Here is a 25,629-nt window from a genome sequence, read left to right as displayed (position 1 = left end):
GCCAAAAAGTAGAAACAGCAAATGTCCATCAAAGGATGAATGGATAAGAAACAAAGTACTGATACATGCTACAACATAGACAGACCTTGACGATGTTATGCTAAATGAAAGAAGCCAGTCACAAAAGGCCACATATTGTATGATTCCATTTACAGTTGACCAACACAGGTTTGAACTGAGCAGGTCCACTTAGACATGCCTTTCTTTCCATAGTAAATAGTACTACATGGTCCATGGTTGGTTGAAGCCGTAGATGCGGAACCACATATACAGAGGAACGCATATACGGAGAGGCGACTAGGAGTTAAAGGCAGATTTTTGACTGCGTGGAGGGTCAGCCCCTGACCCTGCATTATTCAAAGGTCAACTGTATATGAAATGGCCAGAATAGGCAAATATAGAGAGACAGAAAACAGATTAATGGTTGCCTAGAGCTAGAAGGATAGACGGCTTGCGGATGTCAGCTAAAGAGTGTGGAATTTCTTTTTGGAATAATCAAAATGGTCCAAAATTGACGGTGGTGATAGTTGCAGAGATCTTTGAATGTGCTAAGTCACTGCATTATACACTTTCGATGGCTCAATTTTATGGTATGTGAATTATATCTCAATAAACGGTTAATAAAAAACCAATCACAATGGTGAGGTGTACACTCTGATAGAGGTGGTACAAGGTTCAGAAGGCAGAGGCCAGGAAACAAAGGAGGTCAGAAAAGCCTTCCCGGGATGAATAGGAAGTTGTCGGTAATGAGGTTTGGTTTATTTTTGTAATTAAATTCTTCATCAGTTTTATTGAGATTCCAGGGGTAAGGAGGTTGCAGGACGCGGACATCTCAGGTGTAGGGAATCTCAGGATACATCTAAAAAACTCATTCAGATAGTCCAACTATAAAACCCCAAGTGCAGGAGAGAGGGGGATGCCATGGGATAAGTTAGCAGAGCAGCAGGTGACAGAGCACGATGGCCTTCACTCCCAGCCAAAATCTTGGACTGAATGTTTTACAGGAAAAGGAATCGGTGAAAGATGAGAAGCAGCAGAAGAACAGACGGGGATGGGTCTAGAGACAGGACAGCCCGTGTGTTTACATCAGCTGTGAGTGACTGTCGTCACAGTCAACTCAACCCATTCCTAAACATTCAGCTTGAAAACTATTGCAAAGAGAAGCCAATCTAGGACTGTGTCTTCCTTCAAGGCACAACCGACAAGATGGACAATTGAGAACAAAGTGGTTTGATATAAACTAATAACAATAAGAGTAATAAGAACAAGAAAAATCATATATAATTAAAATGTCCTGATGTCAGAATGAAAAAAATAGTAATAATAACCCCTCATGAGTTTATGCCGAGCCAGAACCAAAACAATGACCCAACCCAGAAAGTTAAGCCACTTACCACAGGAACATGGGCATTTGGCTCAAATTCTGTGGAATCAGCATCTGAAGATAAAGAAATGAGTTCAGCAACTCACCAATACTGCTGAAAAATACTTCAAGCAATAAGAATGCTTTTTACTAAGAGGTTATTAGAAAATCTCAGACTTACCTTTCAAGTTAAGGCAGTTTCTCGCAAATTCTATCACTGCCAGTTGCATCCCAAGGCAAACTCCTATTTTAAAAAGGACATATATAAAGCAAATGAACGTTATTTTGTACTGCTTCGTATTTTCTGTTCATTTATTTGCTGTCTATCTCCTCCATCTAGAATGTAGGCTCCAAAAAAGAAAGTTTACTGCTGTAGCCTCTGCCCTCAGAACATGTGTGGCAGGGGCAGGGAAAGGACTGGACAACCCAAACTCGAGGAGGAATAAATGCGAGGTCAGAAAAGGGCAGGAAAGGAGAAGGCAAGGTCCGAAAGGCAAATCTGCCTCCCTGCAAATGTGTCTCTAGATCGAGGCACGCTTGTGGGCTGCATGGCTGCCCCAAAGCGCCCGACTCCTTCAGAGAATGTCTAACAACACCTCAATTCAAGAGGGAGTCTCCGTGGGCTGGGACCTCACACCCCCTCTTCTCAAGGTAGAGTCACGGCCTTAAATGCGGGCTCTGCTTGCGGGCAGCCCCCGGCTGGCCAGCAGGCTGGGATCCAAGGAGCACCTACAGGCGGGCAGGGGAGCGGGAGGTCAGTGCCCAGCTGCTGAGCCCAGAACAGCCCTAAACCTCACTGCAGGGAAACAGCAGCAGCTGGGGGAGCTGGTACCTCCACCGCAGGCTGGAGCGTGACAGAGAGGCCAAATGGAACTGAACAGAGAGCTCAGTAAGGAGAAAAGGGGACCTGCGTAGGCCCAGGCCTGTTGCCGCAGGGATGTGCCCCTCGCCGATCTCCACATTCACTGCGGCCCATCGATTCTCTCCAATAAACAAATGCCAAGGAGCATTCCAGATGCTTTTATAGATATATTGAAGGTACACAGGGGCTCAAAGGAGAGAGCAATCAATATACCAGGCACGCCAGAACAGAAGTCAATAAGCATGAAACAGCTGAGTGCTTTGGGGGCACTTTAGAAAGTTCCATAAGGCTAGGACATAAAGAGACAGTGTGTTAAAGAGAAATTTAAAGAGCTGCAAACTATTCTACACAGTGAAAATTATCTGAAGAACGCTAACCACATTTAGACAGAAACTAAACAAGATTACTTCAAAAGAAAACAGTGGCCCAGATGAGCTTAGATGGATAAAACAAAGCAAGGTATCAAGGTAACTACTCCTGGCTTCTCTTTTGAAAATGGATCCCAAGTGGAGAGCATCTAGGAAGCTAATCAAAGAACAGGCAAGGGGGAAAATGAACAGTCTGCTGTTATTAAGTAAAGAGTACCAAAGCTGGTCCACTCAGTTCATAAACCCACCAGCCCACGCAAGCACAGCATGAAACATGGCCTCTCCCCACTCCCTCTTCCGCCTGAAATCCCAGCTGCAGGGCTGCCTTTATCCCATCAGTGTTCCATTTCATCTGGTTTCATTGCTCCAGAAGCCATGCTTTGCAATTTGAACAAACACATTGAAAAGACCCAGCTCTACTAAATCTTAACAGAGCTGTCCCTGTAACGTTGGACGGTCTTTCTGTATTATCTTTTCTAGAAGGAGCATATAAATTTCAATTTAAGCTTTTTTTTTCTGATGAGAAATAACATTGTGGCATTCTGTTGAGATGTTTGCTCGAAGTGGTGAAAGGTGGAATCGGAGAAGGGCAGGTATGAACAGAGGTTCCTCCCAGCCTCTTGCTACACAACCAGAACAGTGGTAAGTTCTCCTGGGCTGACAAATGTTTTTGGTCAAGGGCCAGACAGCAGAGATTTTAGGCCTTGCAGGCTGTAGGGTCTCAAACTCTGCTACTGTATCGCAAAAACAGCCACAGACAATATGTAAACCAACTGGTACGGCTGTGTTCCAATAAAACTTTATTTACAAAAACGCTGCAAACCAGGTAAGGCTTGCAGAATAGAGTTTCCACACCCTGTAGCAAACTATTTGGCACCTGAATATTCAAATTCAAGATCACACTTTTCACATTAACAAACTCTATTACGTGTTACCTTACTAGGTATCAAAAATCTAAAAAACTCATAGTTAGGATTCATAAACATCAGTTTTACCCAGAAAAGGAATCTTCCTTGACCGTGCCCAAGAAATCGCCTGGAGTTTTCCCAACGTTCCTCTGATTCCGAAGCCTCCTGGCACAAGAACACCACTGCAAGCAACACAAGAGGAGGGGAAATTTGACATTATTTTTATATGTAAAACTCTTGTTTTCAGCCATTCATACTTATTGATACCAAACCCGACACTTGGCACAGCCGCTAGAGAATACGCTTGGAGTCTATTTTCAGAACTGATTACATGATTTCACATCCTGAACTTTCTTCTTGAAATCCTCCCAATGTTATAAAGAAGTTGCAACAATTTCTCACAACTGACCTTGATATATATTTTCTGATAGGTCTTTGCAGCACATGAGCATAGTGACTGAGAAGCTCAATTCAATTAAAAATGCCACTGAAAGAATTATCTGAATAAAAATAGGTTAAGGTTCTTTTAAAAGTACTTTTATACAAATGTTAAGACCTCTGGGGCTTCGCTGGTGGCACAGTGGTTAAGAATCTGCCTGCCAATGCAGGGGACACGGGTTCGATCCCTGGTCCAGGAAGATCCCACATGCCGTAGAGCAACTAAGCCCATGCGCCACAACTGCTGAAGCCCATGTGCCTAGAGCCCGTGCTCTGCAACAAGAGAAGCCACTGCAATGAGAAGCCCACGCACGACAACAAAGTAGCCCCCGCTCACCATACCTAGAGAAAGCCCACGTGCAGCAACAAAGACCCAACACAGCCAAAAATAAATAAATAAATACATTTTTTTTAAAAAAACAAAAACGCAAGAGCTCAAGAGAAAAATCCAAGGGCCATGCTACCCTCACAACACAATGCCACCCCCAAAATTTTTATTGATTACTTACAAGATAAAACCTAGAATCAAAGGATGTGGAAAAGAAAATAAAACCAAGAGAGGAGGGAGGATTGTCATTCTTGCACTTTAACTTTGTATATGTAAGGTCCATCTCTGCATCTTTCAGTAGCATCAGCTCACTTTCCCACCAATACGGTATCGTCATCCTCCCCAGAATAAAACCATCTCCACTGCACGTGCCACTAACATTGACACGGCACGTTTCAAAGTAAATGCAGCGTGAATGCAGCACAACCATCCAGAATCACCACAAGTACTCCAAACTACACTTCAAAATGCACAAAAATTAGTCATTGGGGTAAATCGAATCATGGAAAAAATCACAATGGCGTTCTCCTAACTGGCGTGGTACTTACTCAGCTTTGCAGAGTTTCTGCCAAGCTTCGTGGAATTTCACAGGGTCCTCAGTTTCGGTAGTCTGCTCCAGATCAATGGAATCTATGTACTAAAAACATGCAACAAGCTAAAGGAACATTTCAGAAAAATAAAAACTGGAAAATACTAGAGCCATCTAATACTGACACAATTATTCAATGACTACTTATTATGCAAACACTGTACTGGTCACTTAGCATAGAAAAGCACCATCTCTGTCTTGTGGCTCTTACAATCTTTCAGGCAGGTTATGAAACCAAATAAACAGGCATCCACATCACAGGGAGGTAATGGCTACGATGGGCAAAGAAGAGAACGCTGCGGGAGGAACCAGGAGCCGCAGCTGATACGTATGCGGACTGGAGAGAAGAAGGGCAAGAGCACCTTCAGGGAAGTCCTCTGGGAAGGGAATGTCCAAGAAGCTAAGCCGTCGAGGATGAGTGGACGCAAGCCGAGCGCGCGTGTGCAGTTGGGGGGCAAGTGGGAAGGGGTACGGGGGGTGGGGGAGGGCTGTGAAGGAGCAGCTTCAAAAAGCAGAAAGACAAGAAACAGACAACAACCGGAAAGTGGTGACCACTCTGGGGGCCTCAAAAGAAGCTCCATCCGGTGAGAGAAGTTTATACTTGAAGCCACTGAAAAATCTGAAGGAACAGAGAGCGATTTTAGAAAAATCACTCTGGCTCAGTGAAGGAAAGGGAGGGAAAAATGAAAACCAGTCAGGAAATTACTGCAAAAGCCGGGCGAGATAAACACAGCACAAGCCCATGACTCAAACAGTACTTAGGAGAAGCCACCGTCAATGAATTCTATTACGTGAAAAACACGTACAACAATTCCTATGTACATAACAGTCCCTATATGTCTATATTATTTTAGAATTTCTGTTGTAAAAATTACTATCTGAATATATCTTAAGATACAAAATTTTACTTTATAAAATTAGTATTATAACAGATTTTCTATTTTCTTTTTTCTACGAGGGACTGGCAGACTAGGAAGGAAGAGGAAGAACAAGAAGGGAACGATTCCTTGGAAAGTCAAAAATAAAAAGTGATTAGAGAGGAAGCGACAAACAGGTGAGAGAAAACTGGATAGGTCCTAAGCTGAAAGTTACTAAATTTCTTGAACATATAAGTGTATCTTTTGGCTCATTATATTAAGGTTTTACCATTTAAATCAAGATAATAAGGCCTCCCTAAACTGTGATATACCCAGAGAGAATAACATTAAATATAAACATTTATATAGGGAGAGAAAACTCTAGAAAGATATGCATCAAACTGGGAACGACAGGTGCATCAAGAGAAGTGGGATTTCACTGAGGAAGAATCTTCCACTTTCTGCATTTTACATTATGCTTTGCTTAAATTTTCTATACTGAGCATATACTACTTCTGTATCTAACAAAGAATATACTCAAGCTATATAAAACTCCACCTCTGCTATCCCGTAATACTGTTTGAAAAACAAACAATCACTGTTTGCCAGATATCAGTCCTCCGAGTTAGAAAGGGAAATATATATAAATATGGCATTTAAAAAATCTGGGTTCAATTCCCACGCTAAAGGGGAAAAAACGTTCTATTATTTTCTCATTAGACAAACACAAAATAGTTAAATGAGCATGAAGTATATATGCCCCTGAATGTGCAAAGCCTAATTTCAAAAACTGTGCCTTAAACCTGTATGCAGAAAAAAAGTTAACAGACTGAAATCCTTGGAAATGCCTGCTTACAAGGTTGGCCCTTGTCTGGCATCTGGAAACTTGGATTTGGGGAGGGTTCCCACCATTCCCAAGAACCAGTAAGAGTGGCTCAGCATGCCTACAGTGTTTGAAGAAACAACATGATTTAAGGTGAACACCTGCTTTCCTCCTGGGAGTCTGAGATTTTGACACTCAGGAGGCTGAGGGCATCTGTGTGACCAGCCCCCAGTAAAAACCCTGGGCGCTGAGTCTCTAATGAGCTTCCCTGGTAGATGGCACGTCACCTGTGTTGTTGCAGCTCGCTGCTGGGGGATTTAAGCACGTCCTCTGTGACTCCACTGGAGGAGGGCTGTTGGAAGCTTACACCTGGTTTCCCCCAGACTTCATCCCACGTGCCTTTTCCTTTGCTGATTTGGCTCTGCATCCTATCACTGAAATAAGCCGTAATCGTGAGTACAGCTGTATGCTGAGTCCTCTGCGTCCTCCTGGTGAATCATTAACCCTGGAGGTGGACTTGGGGCTCCTTGAACACAACCTGCCTCTCTGCAACACGAGATTTCACGATGAATGCCTGAAACATGCAGAAGACCAGGTGGGGGCTCACCATCAGATTCAACTTGTGGTTGATGGCCAACGCTGAGTGTTCCAGGGCTTTGAACACGGAGGCATAGCAGTCCCTGAGCTTGGTGTACTTGCCAACCAGGGCTATGGAACACGTTTTCTGTAACCTTTCATACCTGGGAAGGAAAACAAGCTTAAAGGTTATATGCATGTAACATCATATCACAAGCATAATGACAGCCACTGTTCTTATCCTGAGGCACTTTTTAAAACCTGAGGAGCAGATGTGCCTTGAACTTGGTGTACTTGACTCAAATTCCCCACCCCACCCCCAAAGAATAACAATCTGTACCCCAAGAGATTTGAAAATCATGAGAAAGCCCAACATTGGCTTACATAAGCAGGCAAAGATATAAATCTGAGGAGAGTATATCAGAGAAAAAGTTAAAAGCATTAAAAATAAAAAAGCTCTCCCCAGGCTTCCCTGGTGGCAGTGGTTAAGAATCCGCCTGCCGATGCAGGGGACACGGGTTCGAGCCCTGGTCCGGGAAGATCCCACATCTCACGGAGCAACAAAGCCTGTGTGCTACAACTGAGCCTGTGCTCTAGAGCCCGCGAGCCATAACTACTGAGCCCACGTGCCACAACTACTGAAGCCCACGCGCCTAGAGCCCATGGTCCGCAACAAGAGAAGCCACTGCAATGAGAAGCCTATGCACCGCAATGAAGAGTAGCCCCCACTCACCGCAACTGGAGAAAGCCTGCGCACAGCAACGAAGACCCCAATGCAACCAAAAATAAATAATAAAAAAAAAGTTCTCCCCATCTCATAAACATGAGCTGTCCTGAAATTCATTTATAAGGTGACACTGTATAAGAAAATGCATTCTCAGTGCCAACAGGAGACATTCCAACATTAACTTTGTAAGGTGATACCATATAAGAAAATGCATTCAAAGTGTCTACATTAAAAATTGTTACATTCCCAGCTGGCCCACAAACGCCAGGTTATTTGTGGCATTCCTGAAGAATGGTGCTGAGAGAACTATTTAAAACACTATAAGCCACTTAGATCATTTTTATGAGAAAATTCCATTCTACATGAGACACTCAATCACATTTTACCATTAGAGACATAATCTTTACCGTTGCTTTCGTCAGGAGATCTGTTCAAGGAACATGAAAAATGCCTGGTCTGGTACTAAGTATGCAGGAATGTCACTTGGGGCTGAAGATCTTTTAGGGCTTTGAAGCAAACTGTTCCCCAAACACCTTAGAACAAAAATGTTACCGGGATGAGGAATATTCCTCCTTTATAACAACATCTGCAAAAAGTGAAAGAGAAGCCTGATGGAAACAGGCTGGGAGGAGAAAAAGGCACGAGGGGCTAAGAAGTCAAAACTGGCAGCAGAGGTGACTTTCTAGGAAGGTGACTGAAGAACGTGAGAGAAAGATGCTAAACCTCTAACTTACCAGTTAATTTTATGTCGCTGTGGAGACTGCCTGCCTGCCTGCCTGTGCTTCGCCCCAGCTCTAGGGAAAGGACTCAGGTAACAAAGCAAGTTGGTATCAAGCCAAGATTCCAAGACGATGTGCGGTCGGGGGGCACATCCTGTCCCTCAGGGGAGGGACGCAGGGCTGCAGTCAGCATGGCCAGTCCCTCCTTGCACCCACTCTCCTTCCACTCACTCGTTGCTGGTCTTCCCGGGGCGGAGTGGGGGGGAGTGGGGGAGAGGGGAGGCCACTGGGTCAGTCCAGCCGCCATCCAGGGAGGTATACTGAGCCCACGCCCCTGTGCTCTCTTTCCCTCTTGGCCCTGCAGGCTGGGCTCACTGCCCGGACCAGCCAAGCACCTCCCTCCCTCGTGCTCTCCATTCAGCCATCAGCAGGGTGTGACACAGCAGCTGACACTGCAGTCAGCTGGTCGGCTTTGTAGGCCCATCCCCCAGCAGGAAGGTTCCCAGGGAGGCAGGGTTGTCCCCACCTCAGGACCCAGGCAAGTTCTTCCACCCAGCTCAACCAGGGACCCCTGGCCTCTGGGCAGCACTGGACCTCCACGATCAACACTGTCCCTTTGACCTCTGTGTGCCTCCTTGTATCTCTCTACAGGCTGTACTGAGGGGACAGGGCCTAAAGAATGGACACTTCACACTGCCATGACCAATGAACCAACATCACGGCCAACATGATGCAGAGAGACTGATGCTCAATATCCCCTTTGCTTGAATCCTGAACTGAATGGTGGCCCCCAAAAACATATGTCCCCCAGAACCTATGAATGTGCCCATATCTGGAAAACAGGGTCTTTGCAGATGCAATTAAGTTAAGGATCTCCAGTTGAGATCATCCTGGATTAGAATGGACCCTAACTGCAAAGACAAGCATCCTTATAAAAGAGAAAGGAAGAAGACACAAAGGAGAAGGACATACGACAAGAGAGGCAGAGATTGGAGTGATGCGCCCACAAGCCAAGGAACACCAAGGAAGCTAGCCCCCAGAAGCCAGGAGAAATGCATGGAACATATTCTCCCTCAGAGTTCCAGAAGGAACCAACCCTGGTGACACCTTGATTTAGGTCTTCTAACCTCCACAACTGTGACAGAACAAATTTCTATTGGTTTAAGCCACCCATTTTGTGGTAACTTATTACAGCAGACACGGGAAACTAATACAAAAACCAAACACTGGCTTTAAAAAGCACAGAGGCATAGAGTAAAATTTAGAACTACTTCCAACACGAAGAGTTAAAATATTAAAGTTTCTAGTGCTTAAAGAGGATCAACCCCAAGCTACTCAGAAAATTCCTACGAAGAGACTGATTCCTTAAGCATTCTGGAGGACAGGGGCTTAGTTGTATCATCAGTCATGGGGGCACCTAAGTTCAGAAAATGTGCTTTGTTCGTGATTCTTCTTGCCCCAGAAATTCTAAAACGCTTTTAAAATTTTAAAGTGAAAGGGCAAAATAACTTTCAATCTACTAGTCATCTACCAAAGGTCAGTGCTTTTGTCATCATCAAATCATTTAAATTATCGTTACCGACATCAGTAACCAATAGTGCCTGATGTGATGTTAAGGCCTGGTGTATTTTCTCTCGTAAGTGCCACAACGTGGTACCAGTATCCCCCCAGTTATATATGTATGGATGGGAGAATAAGCCCAGAGAGGTTAAGTAATCTACCCAAACTCAAAAACAGCTAGTGAAAGGAGAAGCTGAGCTCTGAATCCATGGTGCCTGACACCAGAGCTTACGTTTTTTCATTGAGATATAACTGACATACAACATTACATTAGTTCCAGATGTACAACCTAATGATTCAATATATTTATATATTACGAAATGATGACCGCAATATTCTAGTTAACATCTATCACCGCGCACAGTTACAAATTTTTTTGTGCGATAAGAACTTTTAAGATCTACTCCTTAGCAACACCAGAGCCTTCGTTTGTAACTACTGCGCCTATTGCCTCTACTTCAGCTGCAGGAGAAGTCAAGCAGCCAGGACGTTATGGAGTCACGCCTCAGCAACATTTAGTAAAAGAAAACAGGTGATGGGGATTTAATCTGTATATGACATCAAATTAGACAAACCTTGCTGAAATTAATATGACTGTCTTAAAGCTAAAACCTATCAGGGGTTTTTAATGCCAATACTGATAGTTAATAACTGCAGGATAGAACGACAATGCCATGGCCAAAACTTCCCATTCAGAAGGATTTTCTTTAAGAAATGTTAGCCAAATCTTAAAAATAAGCAAAACAAAACAAAACAAAGCCTGTAGCATTTTAAACTGTTTAAAACATTCAGAAACGAAATAATAAACTAATAAATAACTGCTTCCAAAAGTTTTTTAAAATGCTGGAATCCAAATGCCTTCAATTCACTTTGCTTTAGTAGAGCAAAATCAAAGGCCCCAGAAATCTTCAGAGTACAGCAAAACACCCTAACAATATGCTAGAGCTTTAGATATTTCCAGAACCAAACATACCCATGTGGAAAGTGGAACGCTACATAGTTACCTTTCAAGGGACACCTCAGTGCTACCCCCAAACCTAAGAATTATGAAAACTTACATTAGTAATTCCTTTCACAGTACCTGTCAGCCATATTTTTCCACTTGAAAAGCAAATTGCTTGCAGAATCCCCAATAGGCAGATCCAATCTCTCTTTGAAATATTTAACGATGCCTTGTTCCTCCAAAAGCACAGGTACTCGGTAGGTGGAAGGAACATCGTGGATACATATAACCTGATCAATGATGATAAAACACCATATTTAATGGAACAACTCAAGTATGCCACAAAAATGAACGTAGGAATGAGGCAAAACTCAAGAGAGATAGCAGTTTATTTTTACTGACAGAAGAAAACCAGGAACACAGCAACCTAAACAGGAGTCAGAATTAACACAAGGTGACTTGGATCTAATTACAAAACACTTTGAAGTCATTATTCTACATCTGGAACCGTGGATGCTATGGTAGAATATATATATATGTTTTTCCCTATATACACATTCTTTGTTCGTAGTTCCTGGCACAGGGCTTCAAAAACATTCAAAATTTCCTGAGTTATAGGGGTAACTTTGTTAAGTTAATGAGGTGACTCAGGGTGGCCCCTAGATGACTTCAGGATGGGAGTTGGTCACCAGAAAAACCAAGCAGGTCATTAGAAGGCTAGAACTTTCAGCCACCTGACCTCCACGGAGGGGACAGGGGCTAGAGACTGAGTTCAGTCAGGTGACCAGTGATTTACTCCATCATGCCTACGTAATGAAACTCCAATCAAAAGGCTGAACATCAGGACTCAGGGGAGCATCCTCGCCAGTGAATTGACGGATGTACCGGGAAGGGGGTGCACCCTGACTCCACAAGGATAAAAGTTCTTGTGCCTGGGACTCTCCTAGACCTTGCCCTATGTGTCTCTTCATCTGGCTCTTCACCTGCACCCTTTACAATTAAACAGTAATCATAAATATAGCACTTTCCGGAGGTGTGAGTCATTCTAGAGAATTATCAAACTTGAGGTGGTCATGGGAAGCTTCAACTTTGTAGTCAGCCCGGCAGAAGTGTGGGTGGCTTGGGACAATAGGAACCTGCGGCGAGTGTCTGAAGTACACGGCAGTCTTACAAAGACCTGCGGAGTCTGATGCTCACTCCAGGTAGTGTCTGAGTTGAACTGCAGGAACCCCAGGGGGTGTCAGAGACTTGGTACTGGAACATGAATGCTTTATGTCAGTATCCAAGACACACGGCCCAAGGCACCATCTTCTAAGCCTAGGTTAAGGCAGTAGCAATGAATACCTACACCTTGTCTTCTAAGTGTGGGTATGAAGTTTGTTCACTCATTTGTTGTTGCTGCTGCCTCTGTAGTTGCTTTTGTCTGTGCTCCCTTCATTTGGGTAAATTTAGAAGCACACATTAACACACTTAAATTAATTACACTTGTGAGGGGAAAAAGGCTCTTTTAAATGCCAGGTGGTGTGGTTGTTTTTCACACCCTAACGAGCTTTCACCACCCTCTCAGGTACATGCAAAGGGCTACTGGCAGGCATCTAAGGATCTGCCACACCCTAAATAAATGCCAAGAAATGTTCTGCCAACTCTATGTGTTCAGTCTTTCCCAATCCATAGCTATCCAACCAAGGGTTCCTAAGCTGTTTGGACATGGACAACTTGATACTTAAGACTATTGTGTCTCACCCATGCATTCCCGGATACAATTCAAAGTGCCAAGATGTCACTGATATGAGGCTCCATCCCAATTATTAATTAAAATTATTGATAAACCTCTGGACAGCCACAACTCCCACAAGTGGAAGGCATGAGGTGTGGAGCTATTTACTCATTTATCCTCCAAGCCAGAGACATTTGTTCAAATATCATGGTAACAGAGAACACCACAGAGACACCTGTGACTTTCCATTCCCTCCTCAGCAATCCAGGTGAGAAGAGCTCTAAACGCAAGTTCACCAAGAACTAAGAAATGGGAGAATTAACTCATATGAGAAAAAGCAATGTGCTGACAGAGGTAGAAAACAAACTTATGGTTACTGGGTGGGGGGGGGAGTAGTGGGGGGGGATATTGGGAGATTGGGATTGACATATACATACTACTGTATATAAAATATAGATAACTAATAAGAACCTGCTGTATAGCACAGGGCACTCTACTCCATACTCTGTCATGACCTATATGGGAAAGGAATCTAAAAAAGAGTAGATAGATATATGTATATGTATAGCCGATTCACTTTGCCTTACAGCAGAAACTAACACAACATTGTAAATCAACTATACTCCAATAAAAATTTTTTTTAAAAAAAGCAGTGTGCTAAAAAATGGCTAATAGACTAGCCTGCGGACTGATGAGATAGAACATTCTTCAGAATCTATAGTTATAAAGAAAATAAACTCAAGAATTCCCTGGCGGTCCAGTGGTTAGGACTCGGCACTTTCACTGCCATGACCCAGGTTCAATCTCTGGTCGGGGAACTAAGACCCCGCAAGCCATGTGGCATGGCCAAAAAAAAAGAAAAGAAAAGAGACTCCATACGGTTGAAAGTTTGGACTGTATCATCTGTTCGCAGAGCTCTCAGCAACCCAACTCTAAAAGCTGTATCCTTCTATTTCGGAAACCAGGTTAAATGTGTGTGATACCCACACCAAGTACTATTTACAAAAAACAACGGAACAAAACCAAAATGGCTTGACGACACACAGATATAGGAGAGTGCTTTAAACCTGCTATCACATTTTTCAAAGGAGTTCAGACTTGTGCACTGACCCTGAAGCATCAGGCAGTGAATACAACAGCCTGCCTCCTGAGACTCAGAAATCTGATTAGGTGGTTTTTAGGCTTCAGAGAACCCCCAGCTAATCTGAAGAAAACAAAAGGTTTCTGACAAACCTCGCCCTTTTCCTGAGCACACGTCATATCACTTTTTAAACTCCAATCCCTTGTGCCTGAGCCTTATTGGAAACAAGAGACAGAGATAAGCAGATGAAAGCGAAAAAGATGAAAGAGAAAAGAAAAGCCGGCTCTTGGATACCCAGGTGGAAAGTCCTGCAGAACAGAGGACCTGAACCCACGTCACAGTGGTTTTTGTAGCAGTGAACTGAGCTGAGGTCACTGATGTAATCAGAAATGATAGTGTGAATGTCACCGTAATGTGTGGTTTGGGGTGAGTTAAGCTGTAACAAGTACAAAAGAGAAATCAAAGTAAAAGCCATAAGTGTCCTGGAAAGACAAGATAAAGAGACGATAAGCAGGCTTCAAATGGTTCTCTCTCTAGAGGTTGGACTGCGAGTTAAAAAAAACAACCCACCTGGTTTTGTACCTACAATTAAAACTTAAGGAGTGAAACACACAATCTATTTCAGGAGTCTCAACACTGTTCACTTAAGGGCAAGGGAGCCGTAGTTGCATATGAGTCCCCCAAATCTTTTATAAATGTTGTGAAAAGTAATACGATAACTTAAGAGGTGCGAAATGCTGGCATCAGCAGAAGCGCCTGCAAGGCATTCGAATCTAAAGAGCAGCACTAACCTGTTCAGGGTTCACGTGACAAAACATAGAAATCTTTTCCTTCACAGCCATTTCGATGGGCGTTGAACTTCGGCAGACAATCTGTCAAAGTCGATTACGCACGGGGTTAGCAGACAGGAATTGGGCTGTTCACACCGCCACTGATTTTCAGGAGGACGCTACATTAATTTTGCTCCAGAAGACTTGACCGAGTGGGCATTTCTCCACCCTGGGCGTTCCACTGGGCTACTAGAAATTGGTCTGAGCAGTAATATAAGCAAGTGTAACCAAACTCAACACAAATCCACCGGTAGGAAATGTCAAGGCATTTCTAGCGAACAGACTCGAGGCTCACAAATGTTACTTCTTTAAAACTACAAGAATAGAGCCAGACCAAGGGTTGGCAAACTTTTCTCTAAAGGGCCAGATGGTAAAAACTTTAGGCTTTGCAGGTCGTGCAGCTGCTGCCCTGACTCCTCACGGTACCGCCATGAGCAAAGGCAGCCAGAGATAAATGTGGACAACTTCCTTTACAGGAGGCAGGTCTGCAGGCCCTTACCTGCCAGCCTCTGATCTAGACTACTGGCAATAACTGGATTACTGCTATAAATAAGAGCAGGGATAGCCCCACCTAGCAGGCTCATAGGAAAATCTCCCAGGTCCCACCTCCCTCTAAGGGACCCAGGGACCACACAGATGACAGGACATTGCACTTGCCCAGATGTCAGTGTGGCCAATCAAATGAGAACCTGGAGAAGAAGAGATGGCCAATTTAGAAATGTGTGAAGTGACACTTGAGGATGAGGGAATAAGCCTTCCGCAGCTCCCAGATACAAAAAGCTCAGTCATAGAAACCATTTGAGAGCTAGGAAGGACTTAGATGATGTTATAGTTTAAGAAATGGAGGTCCTATTCCAAGAAACTTACCCACTCTCTTTAACTCACCAGATCGGGAGACAGGCCTAAGCCCCTCAACGCACGGACACTGTTTTGTGTGGGTTTGGTTTTCTGTTCTCCAGTAGCACTGGGCTGAAAAGAAATGGGTCACTGTCAGTACACTGGACATCTAGCTCTTCTGGATAATGAATGGCTTCCTGGTTTAAAATTTGGAATAGGGGGCTTCCCTGGCAGTCCAGTGGTTGACTCTGCACTTTCACTGCAGGGGGCGCAGGTTCAATCCCTGGTCAGGGAACTAAGATCCCACATGCCACACGATGCGGCCAAAACAAAAAGAAAGTGGAATAAACAGAGTATCATAGGAAGACCTACAGGAGTTGAAGACTACACACTTATCTGGAAAGCTCACCTGTGGGACAAGGCTAACATGGATATTACAGAAATTCTCTCTTTTTGCTTTAAACTGGAATTGTCTGAACGCTTCCACAAATGGCATTCCTTCAATGTCTCCAATGGTGCCACCCAGCTGGGAATGGAAAAAAAAGACACAAGAGATCAAATAGCTTCCGTGGTACACAGACTAACAGAACAATTCTTAATACACTAAGCGTGAAAACTGAAGTCCCCCGAAAATGGGGATCACTAATAGGCTGTCAACGCTTCACCTCATCAAGACTGAAAAAAAATTTTTTTAAAGAAAAGGAGTGGGACTTCCCTGGTGGCACAGTGGTTAAGAATCTGCCTGCCAAGGCAGGGGACATGGGTTCGAGCCCTGCTCTGGGAAGATCCCACATGCCACGGAGCAACTAAGCCCGTGTGCCACAACTACTGAGCCTGTGCTCTAGAGCCCACGAGTCACAACCACGAAGCCCGCGTGCCTAGAGCCCGTGCTCCGCAACAAGAGAAGCCACTGCAATGAGAAGCCCACGCACCGCAATGAAGAGTAGCCCCGCTCGCCCCAACTAGGGAAAAGCCCACGTGCAGCAACGAAGAGCCAACGCAGCCAAAAATAAATAAATAAATAAATTTTTTTTAAAAAAAGGGTTTGTTTTTAAAAAAAAAAGAGCACTTTAAGAAAAGAGAAGGGAATTCCTAAGCAGATAAAAAGATCCAGAATATACACCACAGAGGAGTGAGATCAGTTAGTTTCTACCAGTGGTCCCGTTGGAAGGGAGAATTGAAATCCGGTGACAATATGAGAAAAGGGAGAGCCATCTGGTTCTGCCCGGTGTGAAACAGTTAGCATTCTCCCTCTCTCTGTCTCTCTCTCTGTCTCTGTCTCTGTCTCTCTCTTCACGAACACACACACACAAACACACACACACACACACACACACACCTGTATGCAGCTCAACAGTCTCCTTGTAATGGTGGTACTACCAGAATTAAATCACTTGTACTAAAACATGCTGTCTCTCTGAAAGAAGTAGTACCAAAAGCCCCGAGAATATTCCTGACAGTGTAATCCTTTGACAAATGTTAACTTAATTTACATTGTACTTCCAATAAAGTTACTTAAGCATTTTACTTTAGACAAGGATAAAATTTCACCTTAACGCATTCATCCTCACCATATTTAAATACTTAAAGATTATCACCCAGATTTTTAAATTAATTCTTTAGCATTTGAGCATCTACTACGGGCTCAACACTTTAAATGAGCTGCTGGGAAGAACTTAAGACAGCCTGCTCCTGAGGAGCTCGGAGTTTAGCGAGGAGAATAAGGCAGCGCTAAAGAACAATAAAGCAAGAGCAAAACTTGAGCACGAAGTGGAATGATCGGGATGCTGAGGAGGAAGAGATCACGGTGGGCCCAGGCCCAGGATTCACCACCTTCCCCGGCTTCGGCTACTCGACTGGGTCCAAAATCTACTTGCAGCCCGGACCTCTCCTCCCAGCGCCGCTGGGCTTTGAAGCCAACTTGTCCGTGACATCTTGGATGGATCAGTAAGTATTCAAACTTACCATGCCCCAAACTGAACCCCTGGTCCCCACAGCCCTGGGCTTGTTTGTCTGCGGGCTTCTCCCTCATCTCAGCAACAGCATCTCCTACCACTAACGGGTTCAAGCTACAGGTCTGGAAATCATCCTCCATTCCCACCTTTTCCTTACCCAACCCTGTCCAGTGAGCTGTACCTCCAAAACATTCTTGAAAATCTCTCCACTGCTATTTCCACCACTACCGCCCTAGACGCCCAAGCCAACACCACCTTTTGCAGGGATTACGGCAATCGTCTAAGCCTGCGGTGGCTAAGAGGGCCTGCTGTCTATTTCCACACATGAAGCTATGCTGGCACACGGCCACGCCCACCCACACGTCACCTAAGGCTGCTTGGGCACTGCAATGGCAGAGTGGAGTAGCTGTGACAGAGACTCTCTGACCTGCAAAACCAAACACATTTACTATCTGGCCCTTCACAGAAAAAGTTGGCTGCCCCCAATTTTAATGGCCTCCCAGCTTCCACCCTCTCCTGTCCTACCAACCATCTGTCATACAGCAGCAGAGTGACCTTTTAAAACTCAGAATACATCTCTCCCATGCTTATAACCTTCAGCAGCTCACTGCTTGACTAAAAATAAAATCTTAACTCCTTTAGGCAGCCAACAAAAGGCCCTACATGATCTGACCCTGAAACATATCTCTAATCTCATCTCATGCCCCACTCCCACCTGCCCCCTTCCATCCCCCTACTCCCCCAGCCTCCACCTCTGTGCTCCAGCCCCACTGGCCTTTTAGGTCCTCAGATGGCTTACGGTCTTCCTTCCTGCCCCTTAGGCCCTCCAACCCACCCGGGGAGCTGTGTCCCCCCCAGAGAGCCTAACCCTGACCACCCACCTAAAGCACCCTGTCTCTCCCCTTCCTAGTAACACAGCACAAGGTGCCATTATTTTATTTGAGTCCTTGTCTCCTCTCTACCCCACTGGGCTGTAAGGCCCATGAGGGCAGGAACTTGCCTGCCGTACCTCCAGCACAAGTCCAGAGCCCTGCACACAGCACTGGGAGTTTAGGTTAGTGGTCAGGACAGGACAGAACGGTCTTGAAATTCAATATAAGCCCTAGGTCACAGCGTTCTAGTACCTGTTACCATAATTACAACAGAATCAAACTAAGAAGTCTGAGGATTTCATTGCTACAGAAGAAATTATTCTTTACTAACTTTAACTAAGATAACAAAACATAATTAAAATTCAATTCTCCTGGCTACGGAACAGATAGAAATGTATGATCATTCTGTAAATGAGTGACAAACTTAATTATGAAAATCCAAGAAATAAAACATGAAATCAGGAAACTGGCAGGGGGTGAGGGGTGTAAGTGCTCACTAACTATAATACACCAGAATCCAATGGGGGGAAAATATGTAGGAAAAAAAGAGGTCTGCACTTAAACTAAACCATAAGGACGCATTTTCTGGTTTTTGATGGGGGCTATTCTGGGAGTAAGCAGGGAATCCGGAAAAGGAAGCAAAAGCTTTAAACGTTACCTGCTTCCACCCCCACTGCACCCTCTCTGCCAATTTGGAAAGTCCCATTTCTCCTCTGGTTCACCATTATCGTCATTGTGATCAGAAACTTTCAGTGTTATTCCTAGAGTAGCCCTAAGTTAATTCTTTCCTCGCACAACAGGGAAAATATCACCCATAACGACATGTTAAGATCTATCCAAACCAAAGCTGAAGCAGCAGTCAAACAAATTTATGGGATGTGCAATGTCCACTTTGCCTTTAAGGAAAGGAATCTTCTCTGAAAGTTGCTGAGAGAGTAAATCTTAAAAGTTCTCATCACAAGAAAAAAAACATTTTGTAACTATGTGAGATGATGGATGTTGACGAAATTTATGATGCTCATCAATTCACAATATAGGGACTTCCCTGGTGGCAGTGGTTAAGAATCCACCTGCCAGACACTATAAAACTCTTAGAGGAAAACACAGGCAGAAGATTCTATGACATAAATCACAGCAAGATCCTTTTTGACCCACCTCCTAGAGAAATGGAAATAAAAACAGAAATAAACAAATGGGACCTAATGAAACTTCAAAGCTTTGGCACAGCAAAGGAAACCATAAACAAGAGGAAAAGACAATCCTCAGAATAGGAGGAGATATTTGCAAATGAAGCAACTGACAAAGGATTAATCTCCAAAATTTACAAGCAGCTCATGCAGCTCAATATCAAAAAAACAAACAACCCAATCCAAAAATGGGCAGAAGACCTAAATAGACATTTCTCCAAAGAAGATAAACAGATTAAAAAAAAAAAGAAGATATACAGATTGCCAACAAATACACAAAAGTATGCTCAACATCACTAATCATTAGAGAAATGCAAATCAAAACTACAATGAGGTATCACCTCACACCAATCAGAATGGCCATCATCAAAAAATCTACACATAATAAATGCTGGAGAGGGTGTGAAGAAAAGGGAACCCTCTTGCACTCTTGGTGGGAATGCAAATTGATACAGCCACTACGGAGAACAGTATGGAGGTTCCTTAAAAATCTAAAATTGAACTACCATATGACCCAGGAATCCCACTACTGGGCATATACCCTGAGAAAACCATAATTCAAAGAGTCATGTACCACAACGTTCATTACAGCTCTATTTACAACAGCCAGGACATGGAAGCAACCTAAGTGTCCATCAACAGACGAATGGATAAAGAAGATGTGGCACATATGTACAATGGAGTATTACTCAGCCATAAAAAGAAACGAAATTGAACTATTTGTAGTGAGGTGGATGGACCCAGAGTCTGTCACACAGAGTGAAGTAAGTCAGAAAGAGAAAAACAAATACCGTATGCTAACACATATACATGGAATTAAAAAAAAATGGTTATGAAGAACCTAGGGGCAGGACAGGAATGAAGACGCAGACGTAGAGAATGGACTTGAGGACACGGAGTGGGGGAAGGGTAAGCTGGAATGAAGTGAGAGAGTGGCATGGACATATATACACTACGAAATGTAAAATCGATAGCTAGTGGGAAGCAGCCGCTTAGCACGGGGAGATCAGCTCAGTGCTCTGTGACCACCTAGAGGGGTGGGATAGCGAGGGTGGGAGGGAGACGCAAGAGGGAGGAGATATGGGGATATATGTATATGTATAGCTGATTCACTTTGTTATAAAGCAGAAACTAACACGCCACTGTAAAGCAATTATACTCCAATAAAGATGTTAAAAAATAAAAAATTAAAATTAAAAAAAAAAAGAATCCACCCGCCAATTCAGGGGACACAGGTTCAGGCCCTGGTCTGGGAAGATCCCACATGCTGCACAGCAACTAAGCCTGTGCGCCACAACTACTGAGCCTGTGCTCTAGAGCCCGTGAGCCACAACTACTGAGCCCACGTGCCACAACTACTGAAGCCTGCGCGTCAAGAGCCCGCGCTCTGCGCCAAGAGCCTGTGCTCCACAACAAGAGAAGCCACCGCAATGAGAAGCCCGCGCACCGCAACGAAGAGTACCCCCCAATCGCTGCAACTGGAGAAAGCCCGCATGCAGCAACGAAGACCCAACGCAGCCAAAAATAAATAAATTAAATAAATAAATGGGAAAAAAGCAAAATTAAAGTGGAGAAATTAATTTTAACACTATATTTTATGTAGCAGAGTGTATCAAAAATATTATCATTTCAACATCACCAATTTTTTTTAAATTATGAGGCACTTTACATTCTTTTTTTTTTATACTAAGTCTTTGAAACCCAGTTATATTTTAAACTCACAGCACGTCTCAGTTTGGATGGGCTACTTTCACATGCTCAACAGCCCCATTTGGAGAGTGGCTACCATATTGGACAAGGTGGTACTCTGCAACAAATAACCACTGTAAACCAAAGGTGTGAGGGCTTGTCCGACCCTTTGCTGGGCTTGAATAAAATCAGTCTTGGGCTGATCTTTAAGATTTTGAAATTGCTAAATGGCACCTTCAAGTTGACATTAATAAGTTTTTTTCAAAAAGTAAAATGATGCATGCACATGGTTAAAAACCAAATTGTACAGCAGAGCTTACAATAGAAAGCAAGAGTTCCCTGCCCCACTCTTCCCTCTCCCAAGTCTGATTCCCCAAGGCAAGCGCTTTATTTTTTTATTTACTTTATTTATTTTTGGCTGCGTTGGGTCTTCGTTGCTGCGCGCGGGCTTTCTCTAGTTGCGGGGAGCGGGGGCTACTCTTCGTTGCGGTGTGCGGGCTTCTCATTGCGGTGGCTTCTCTTGTTGCAGAGCACGGGCTCTAGGTGCGCGGGCTTCAGTAGTTGTGGCTCGCAGGCTCAGTAGTTGTGGCTCGCGGGCTCTAGAGCGCAAGCTCAGTAGTTGTGGTGCATGGGCTTAGTTGCTCCGCAGCATGTGGGATCTTCCCGGACCAGGGCTCGAACCCATGTCCCCTGCACTGGCAGGCGGATTCTTAACCACTGTGCCACCAGGGAAGCCCGGCAAGCGCTTTAACTTCTTTGTTGGGATTTCTTCTGGTAGTTGCCACCATATCTCTAAACCAAAGCTCATGCATCTCAGCTCTTCCTCAACTTAGCTATTTCAGACACCCTCTAATGAACGTAGGTGTACTTCCTGCTGTGACAGATGAGGATGCAGCTCTCCGGTACCCCCATCCCCAGATACCAATCTCAATTGTTAATTCTACTGGTTACTTTCCTAACCTGAGATACTTTTGCTTCTTTTTCAGCCAAATACTAACAGTATCTGTAGACCCTCGCAGTGTAAAATGAGGTTCTGCCCACCCCCCTTCCCCTCCAGCACTCCTCCACCCCCTCCACCTCACGATCCCTCTTTTCAAAGTTGATGACACATTCCTGCTTTTAAGGTTTCTCTGATTCATCCTGGAGATGGGTCCTAAAAACTGAAAATCAATAAAGAGAGTGACCGTGCCAGTCTCCTTCACCGTAGAGTCAAGCTATGCCCCGGTTTACATCTTTGTTCTCATATCAGATGTTATTCTCCTGACACTTTTCCTGCCTTTCTCTTTTCTCACACTATTTGTCTTTATCATTGCCTCGATTTGTTTGCAAACTATTCACTGTACTAGATATTAAATTTTTTTAAAGGAAGCAAGCCTAGTTATGCAGACATGGTCAGTTTATAAAACTTCACCAAGCTATACATCTGTGATATGTGCACTTTTCTGTGTTTATGTTATACTCCGATTTTTAAAAATTATAAAGGAGGCATCCTCTCTTTCCTCGTAAATTGTGAAGGAAGAAATACAAAGGGAGAGAAAATTTTATATAGCACACTTATACATTTACATTAAGTTTATCAACCATACCATTATAGTAGCAAAATATATAATTAATATATGATAGTACAGCACATTTACGTTAAGATTATCAGCTCTACTATTAACGAAATGGATATTGTGGGTAGCATAATATCTATTTGCAAACACTGATAACGATGACAATAATAGCAGCTAACATGTTTATTGAGCACCTCCTAAATGCCAGACATGGCCAAGTGCTTTTTACATTATTATATTTAATTCTTGCAACAACCCTGTTATTATTATCTTGTTGTTATTACAATATTACACTATCATATTGTTATAGATGAGTACATTGACACTTTGAGAAGTAACTTGCCAAGTCATACAAGCATCTTAACAATGGTTAATAATTTTCGAGCACTTAGTATAGATCCAACACAATCTAAGCACTAAACGTATTGGCTTATTTAATCCTCAAAACATTATCCCCACTTGGTAGATGAATAAATTGAGGCACAGAGTAGTTAAGCAAACTTGGCCAAGGTCACCCAGCTGGTAAGTGAACCAGCTGGGCTATGAACCCAAGCAGTCTGACTCCAGACTCTTAACCACTAAGCCATACACCACTTGGGGGTGAGGGCAGAAATGTGAACTTGGGGAGTCTGCCTCTAGGAACCAAAATGTTCATTATTCTGCTGTCCCGTCTGGCAATTAGGTCAACTGACCTTTAGATAAGGAGTACATGGATGTTATTCTCATTCTGCACATTGAGAGGAAGGGAAGCAGTGAACAAGTGGCAAGTTCAAATACTAAGCTCTTTCTTTAAACAGCTAATACTCACTTCTCACCTCCAAATCACCTCTACAGTCAGACTTGCCTAACTTGGTCTCTCTCTACTTCCAAAGCACTTTGCAAACAGCACTCAGTAGAATGCATTCTGTGACTGACCAGTCCTCACTTGCAGACTGCTGCACAGCCACCCCAGGAGTAATCACCCAGTTTAAGCCAATCTTGCCCACTGACTTGTGACCACAAAAGCAGGGGCCATCTATGTCGCTCCCTGCTGTAATCCCACCTCCTAGGCCGGTGTCCAGCACACATGAGGCCATCTACACATATCTGTTGAATGAATGAAGACCAGCTGCTTAAAAACCCATAAGGATATAAAATTATAACGAAAAGTTCCATGCTTGCCTCAATAACACATATTTGGGGCTCTTCCTTATGACCATCCACAGGCACCATGGCTTGATTCATAACCCACTCCTGGACAGCATCAGTAATGTGAGGGACAACTGTAGAAAGAAGTAATAATTAGCACAAAAGCTTATTTCATGGTCACGGTCATGAGAAATGAATGTATTAGTGTCTTTAGACCTCCCAAATAACCTGAAACCCACCTGGCAAATTAGACAAGCTACAGTCCTCACATTATTATCCATCTCACTGAAATTAATACTATAGATGCAACATAGGTTTAGTCATTTAAATGTTATGCCATTTCCCTTGAAATCGACCAACCACAGAGAGAGAGAAGAAATGCCATCTTTGATGCTATCTATAGAAAACACCTATAATGCCAACTAAAAACTGTGCAAGGAGGGCTGCCAAGTGTGCTGAATACTGGACTCCAAGGGGAAGAAGGTCTCAGAGTGGCCCAGCCCTGCAGACCCTGGGCAATTCGCCAGCCAGTGTGGAAGGGTCACTCAGAGGGTGTACACGAGGCCTGCATGCTGACCAGGGGCCTGAGGCTGCTAATCTCAGCCGAAGAGACAAAAAGATGCAGCCAACTAACCTAATGTGATGTACAAAGCAGGAATGTTGGCCTCTGGGAAGCTGACGCGGATAGCGCCTGTCATCTCCTCCACCGCCACCTGCAGCTCCCCGGCCCCAACTGCTCCCGCGAGGCGGAAGTCGTCTCTGATTGGTGCGTTTGGAACGACCCACCACACATGCCCAGCCCGACCCCTTTCTGGGAGGGCGGGGTAGGTCTGGCTCTGCCTCCACGTGGGCAGCGCAGGGATGGGGTCAAGGCCCAGGTCTGGGGCCTTGCCCTCTCCCCAAGTTTGGGACGTGGCAGGTATGAGGCAGCAACTCTCCCTCCCCCGGGTCTTCCCAATACCTACACTTGGGGGAAAACTATTAGAAAGTACAATTGTAGCTAAGATCTAAACCACACCGTCCAGTGTCAGCAGTAACATAGCTGATCTTTTGATCTCCATCTGTCCAACTTCTTTATCTACTTCTCAGCTGCTTTCCAACATGAAGGTGATTTAAAGGGGATGGGGAATTAGCACCTTTACCCTACCACGTAGGAACTTATGAATACAAGCGGGGCGGGGGGGGGCCTGCGGGTCTCTCTTCAAGGACAAAAGAGAATAAGAATCATACCCCCCATGAAAAGGGTTGGTGAAAAAAGGGTCATATCATGCTGCCCTCCAGTTCAATCCCCGCACCCCCCCCCACGTCCCCCCCCATCACTGTTCTTCTTCAAAGGGGAGTAATCATCATCCATGCAAAGATACAAGAAAAAAGTAGAAAAAGAACATATTAAATAAACGACAGACAAAAACAAACCAAAATAAATCTATACCCCAATCAGATGTGTGATGAATAAATGGTTCCCCATGGATTTTATAAATAAAAGCTAAAGAGAGAAAGAGAAAGAGGACAGAAACATGGACTAAAGGAAACAATGACATTAGTTAAAAAAAAAAAAAAGACTGATGAAAATACAATCAATCAGGAACATGGAGGATGAACTTGAAACCTTTGAGGAAAATGAAAAGTAAAGGTTTGTATGGTGACATCGCGGTGATCATTTTGAAATGTATAAAAACATCAAACCACTATGTTGTGTAACAGGAACTAACATAG

At 43.9% G+C, this 25,629-nt stretch overlaps 1 protein-coding gene across 4 annotated transcripts in view; it reads right to left on the bottom strand.

Moving 5' to 3' along the window:
* CTPS2 (CTP synthase 2) overlaps positions 1–25,629 on the bottom strand; it is a 109,901-nt gene that overhangs the window by 70,998 nt on the left and 13,274 nt on the right. For 3 of the 4 annotated variants that reach the window (XM_030848165.3, XM_030848163.3, XM_070044735.1), the window contains exons 4-13: positions 23,947–24,047; positions 15,936–16,052; positions 15,575–15,658; positions 14,651–14,731; positions 11,200–11,351; positions 7,144–7,276; positions 4,816–4,904; positions 3,589–3,683; positions 1,545–1,607; positions 1,395–1,438 (exon numbers count right to left, since the gene is read on the bottom strand). In XM_030848165.3, the coding sequence (XP_030704025.1) occupies positions 1,395–1,438; positions 1,545–1,607; positions 3,589–3,683; positions 4,816–4,904; positions 7,144–7,276; positions 11,200–11,351; positions 14,651–14,731; positions 15,575–15,658; positions 15,936–16,052; positions 23,947–24,047 (959 nt within the window). The remainder of the gene's footprint in view (positions 1–1,394; positions 1,439–1,544; positions 1,608–3,588; positions 3,684–4,815; positions 4,905–7,143; positions 7,277–11,199; positions 11,352–14,650; positions 14,732–15,574; positions 15,659–15,935; positions 16,053–23,946; positions 24,048–25,629) is intronic. The other variant, XM_060292892.2, reaches the window with a different exon arrangement.

This window comes from Globicephala melas, chromosome X, assembly GCF_963455315.2.
Source record: "Globicephala melas chromosome X, mGloMel1.2, whole genome shotgun sequence".
NCBI lineage: Eukaryota > Metazoa > Chordata > Mammalia > Artiodactyla > Delphinidae > Globicephala > Globicephala melas.
This window is presented reverse-complemented; position numbering and strand designations above follow the sequence as displayed.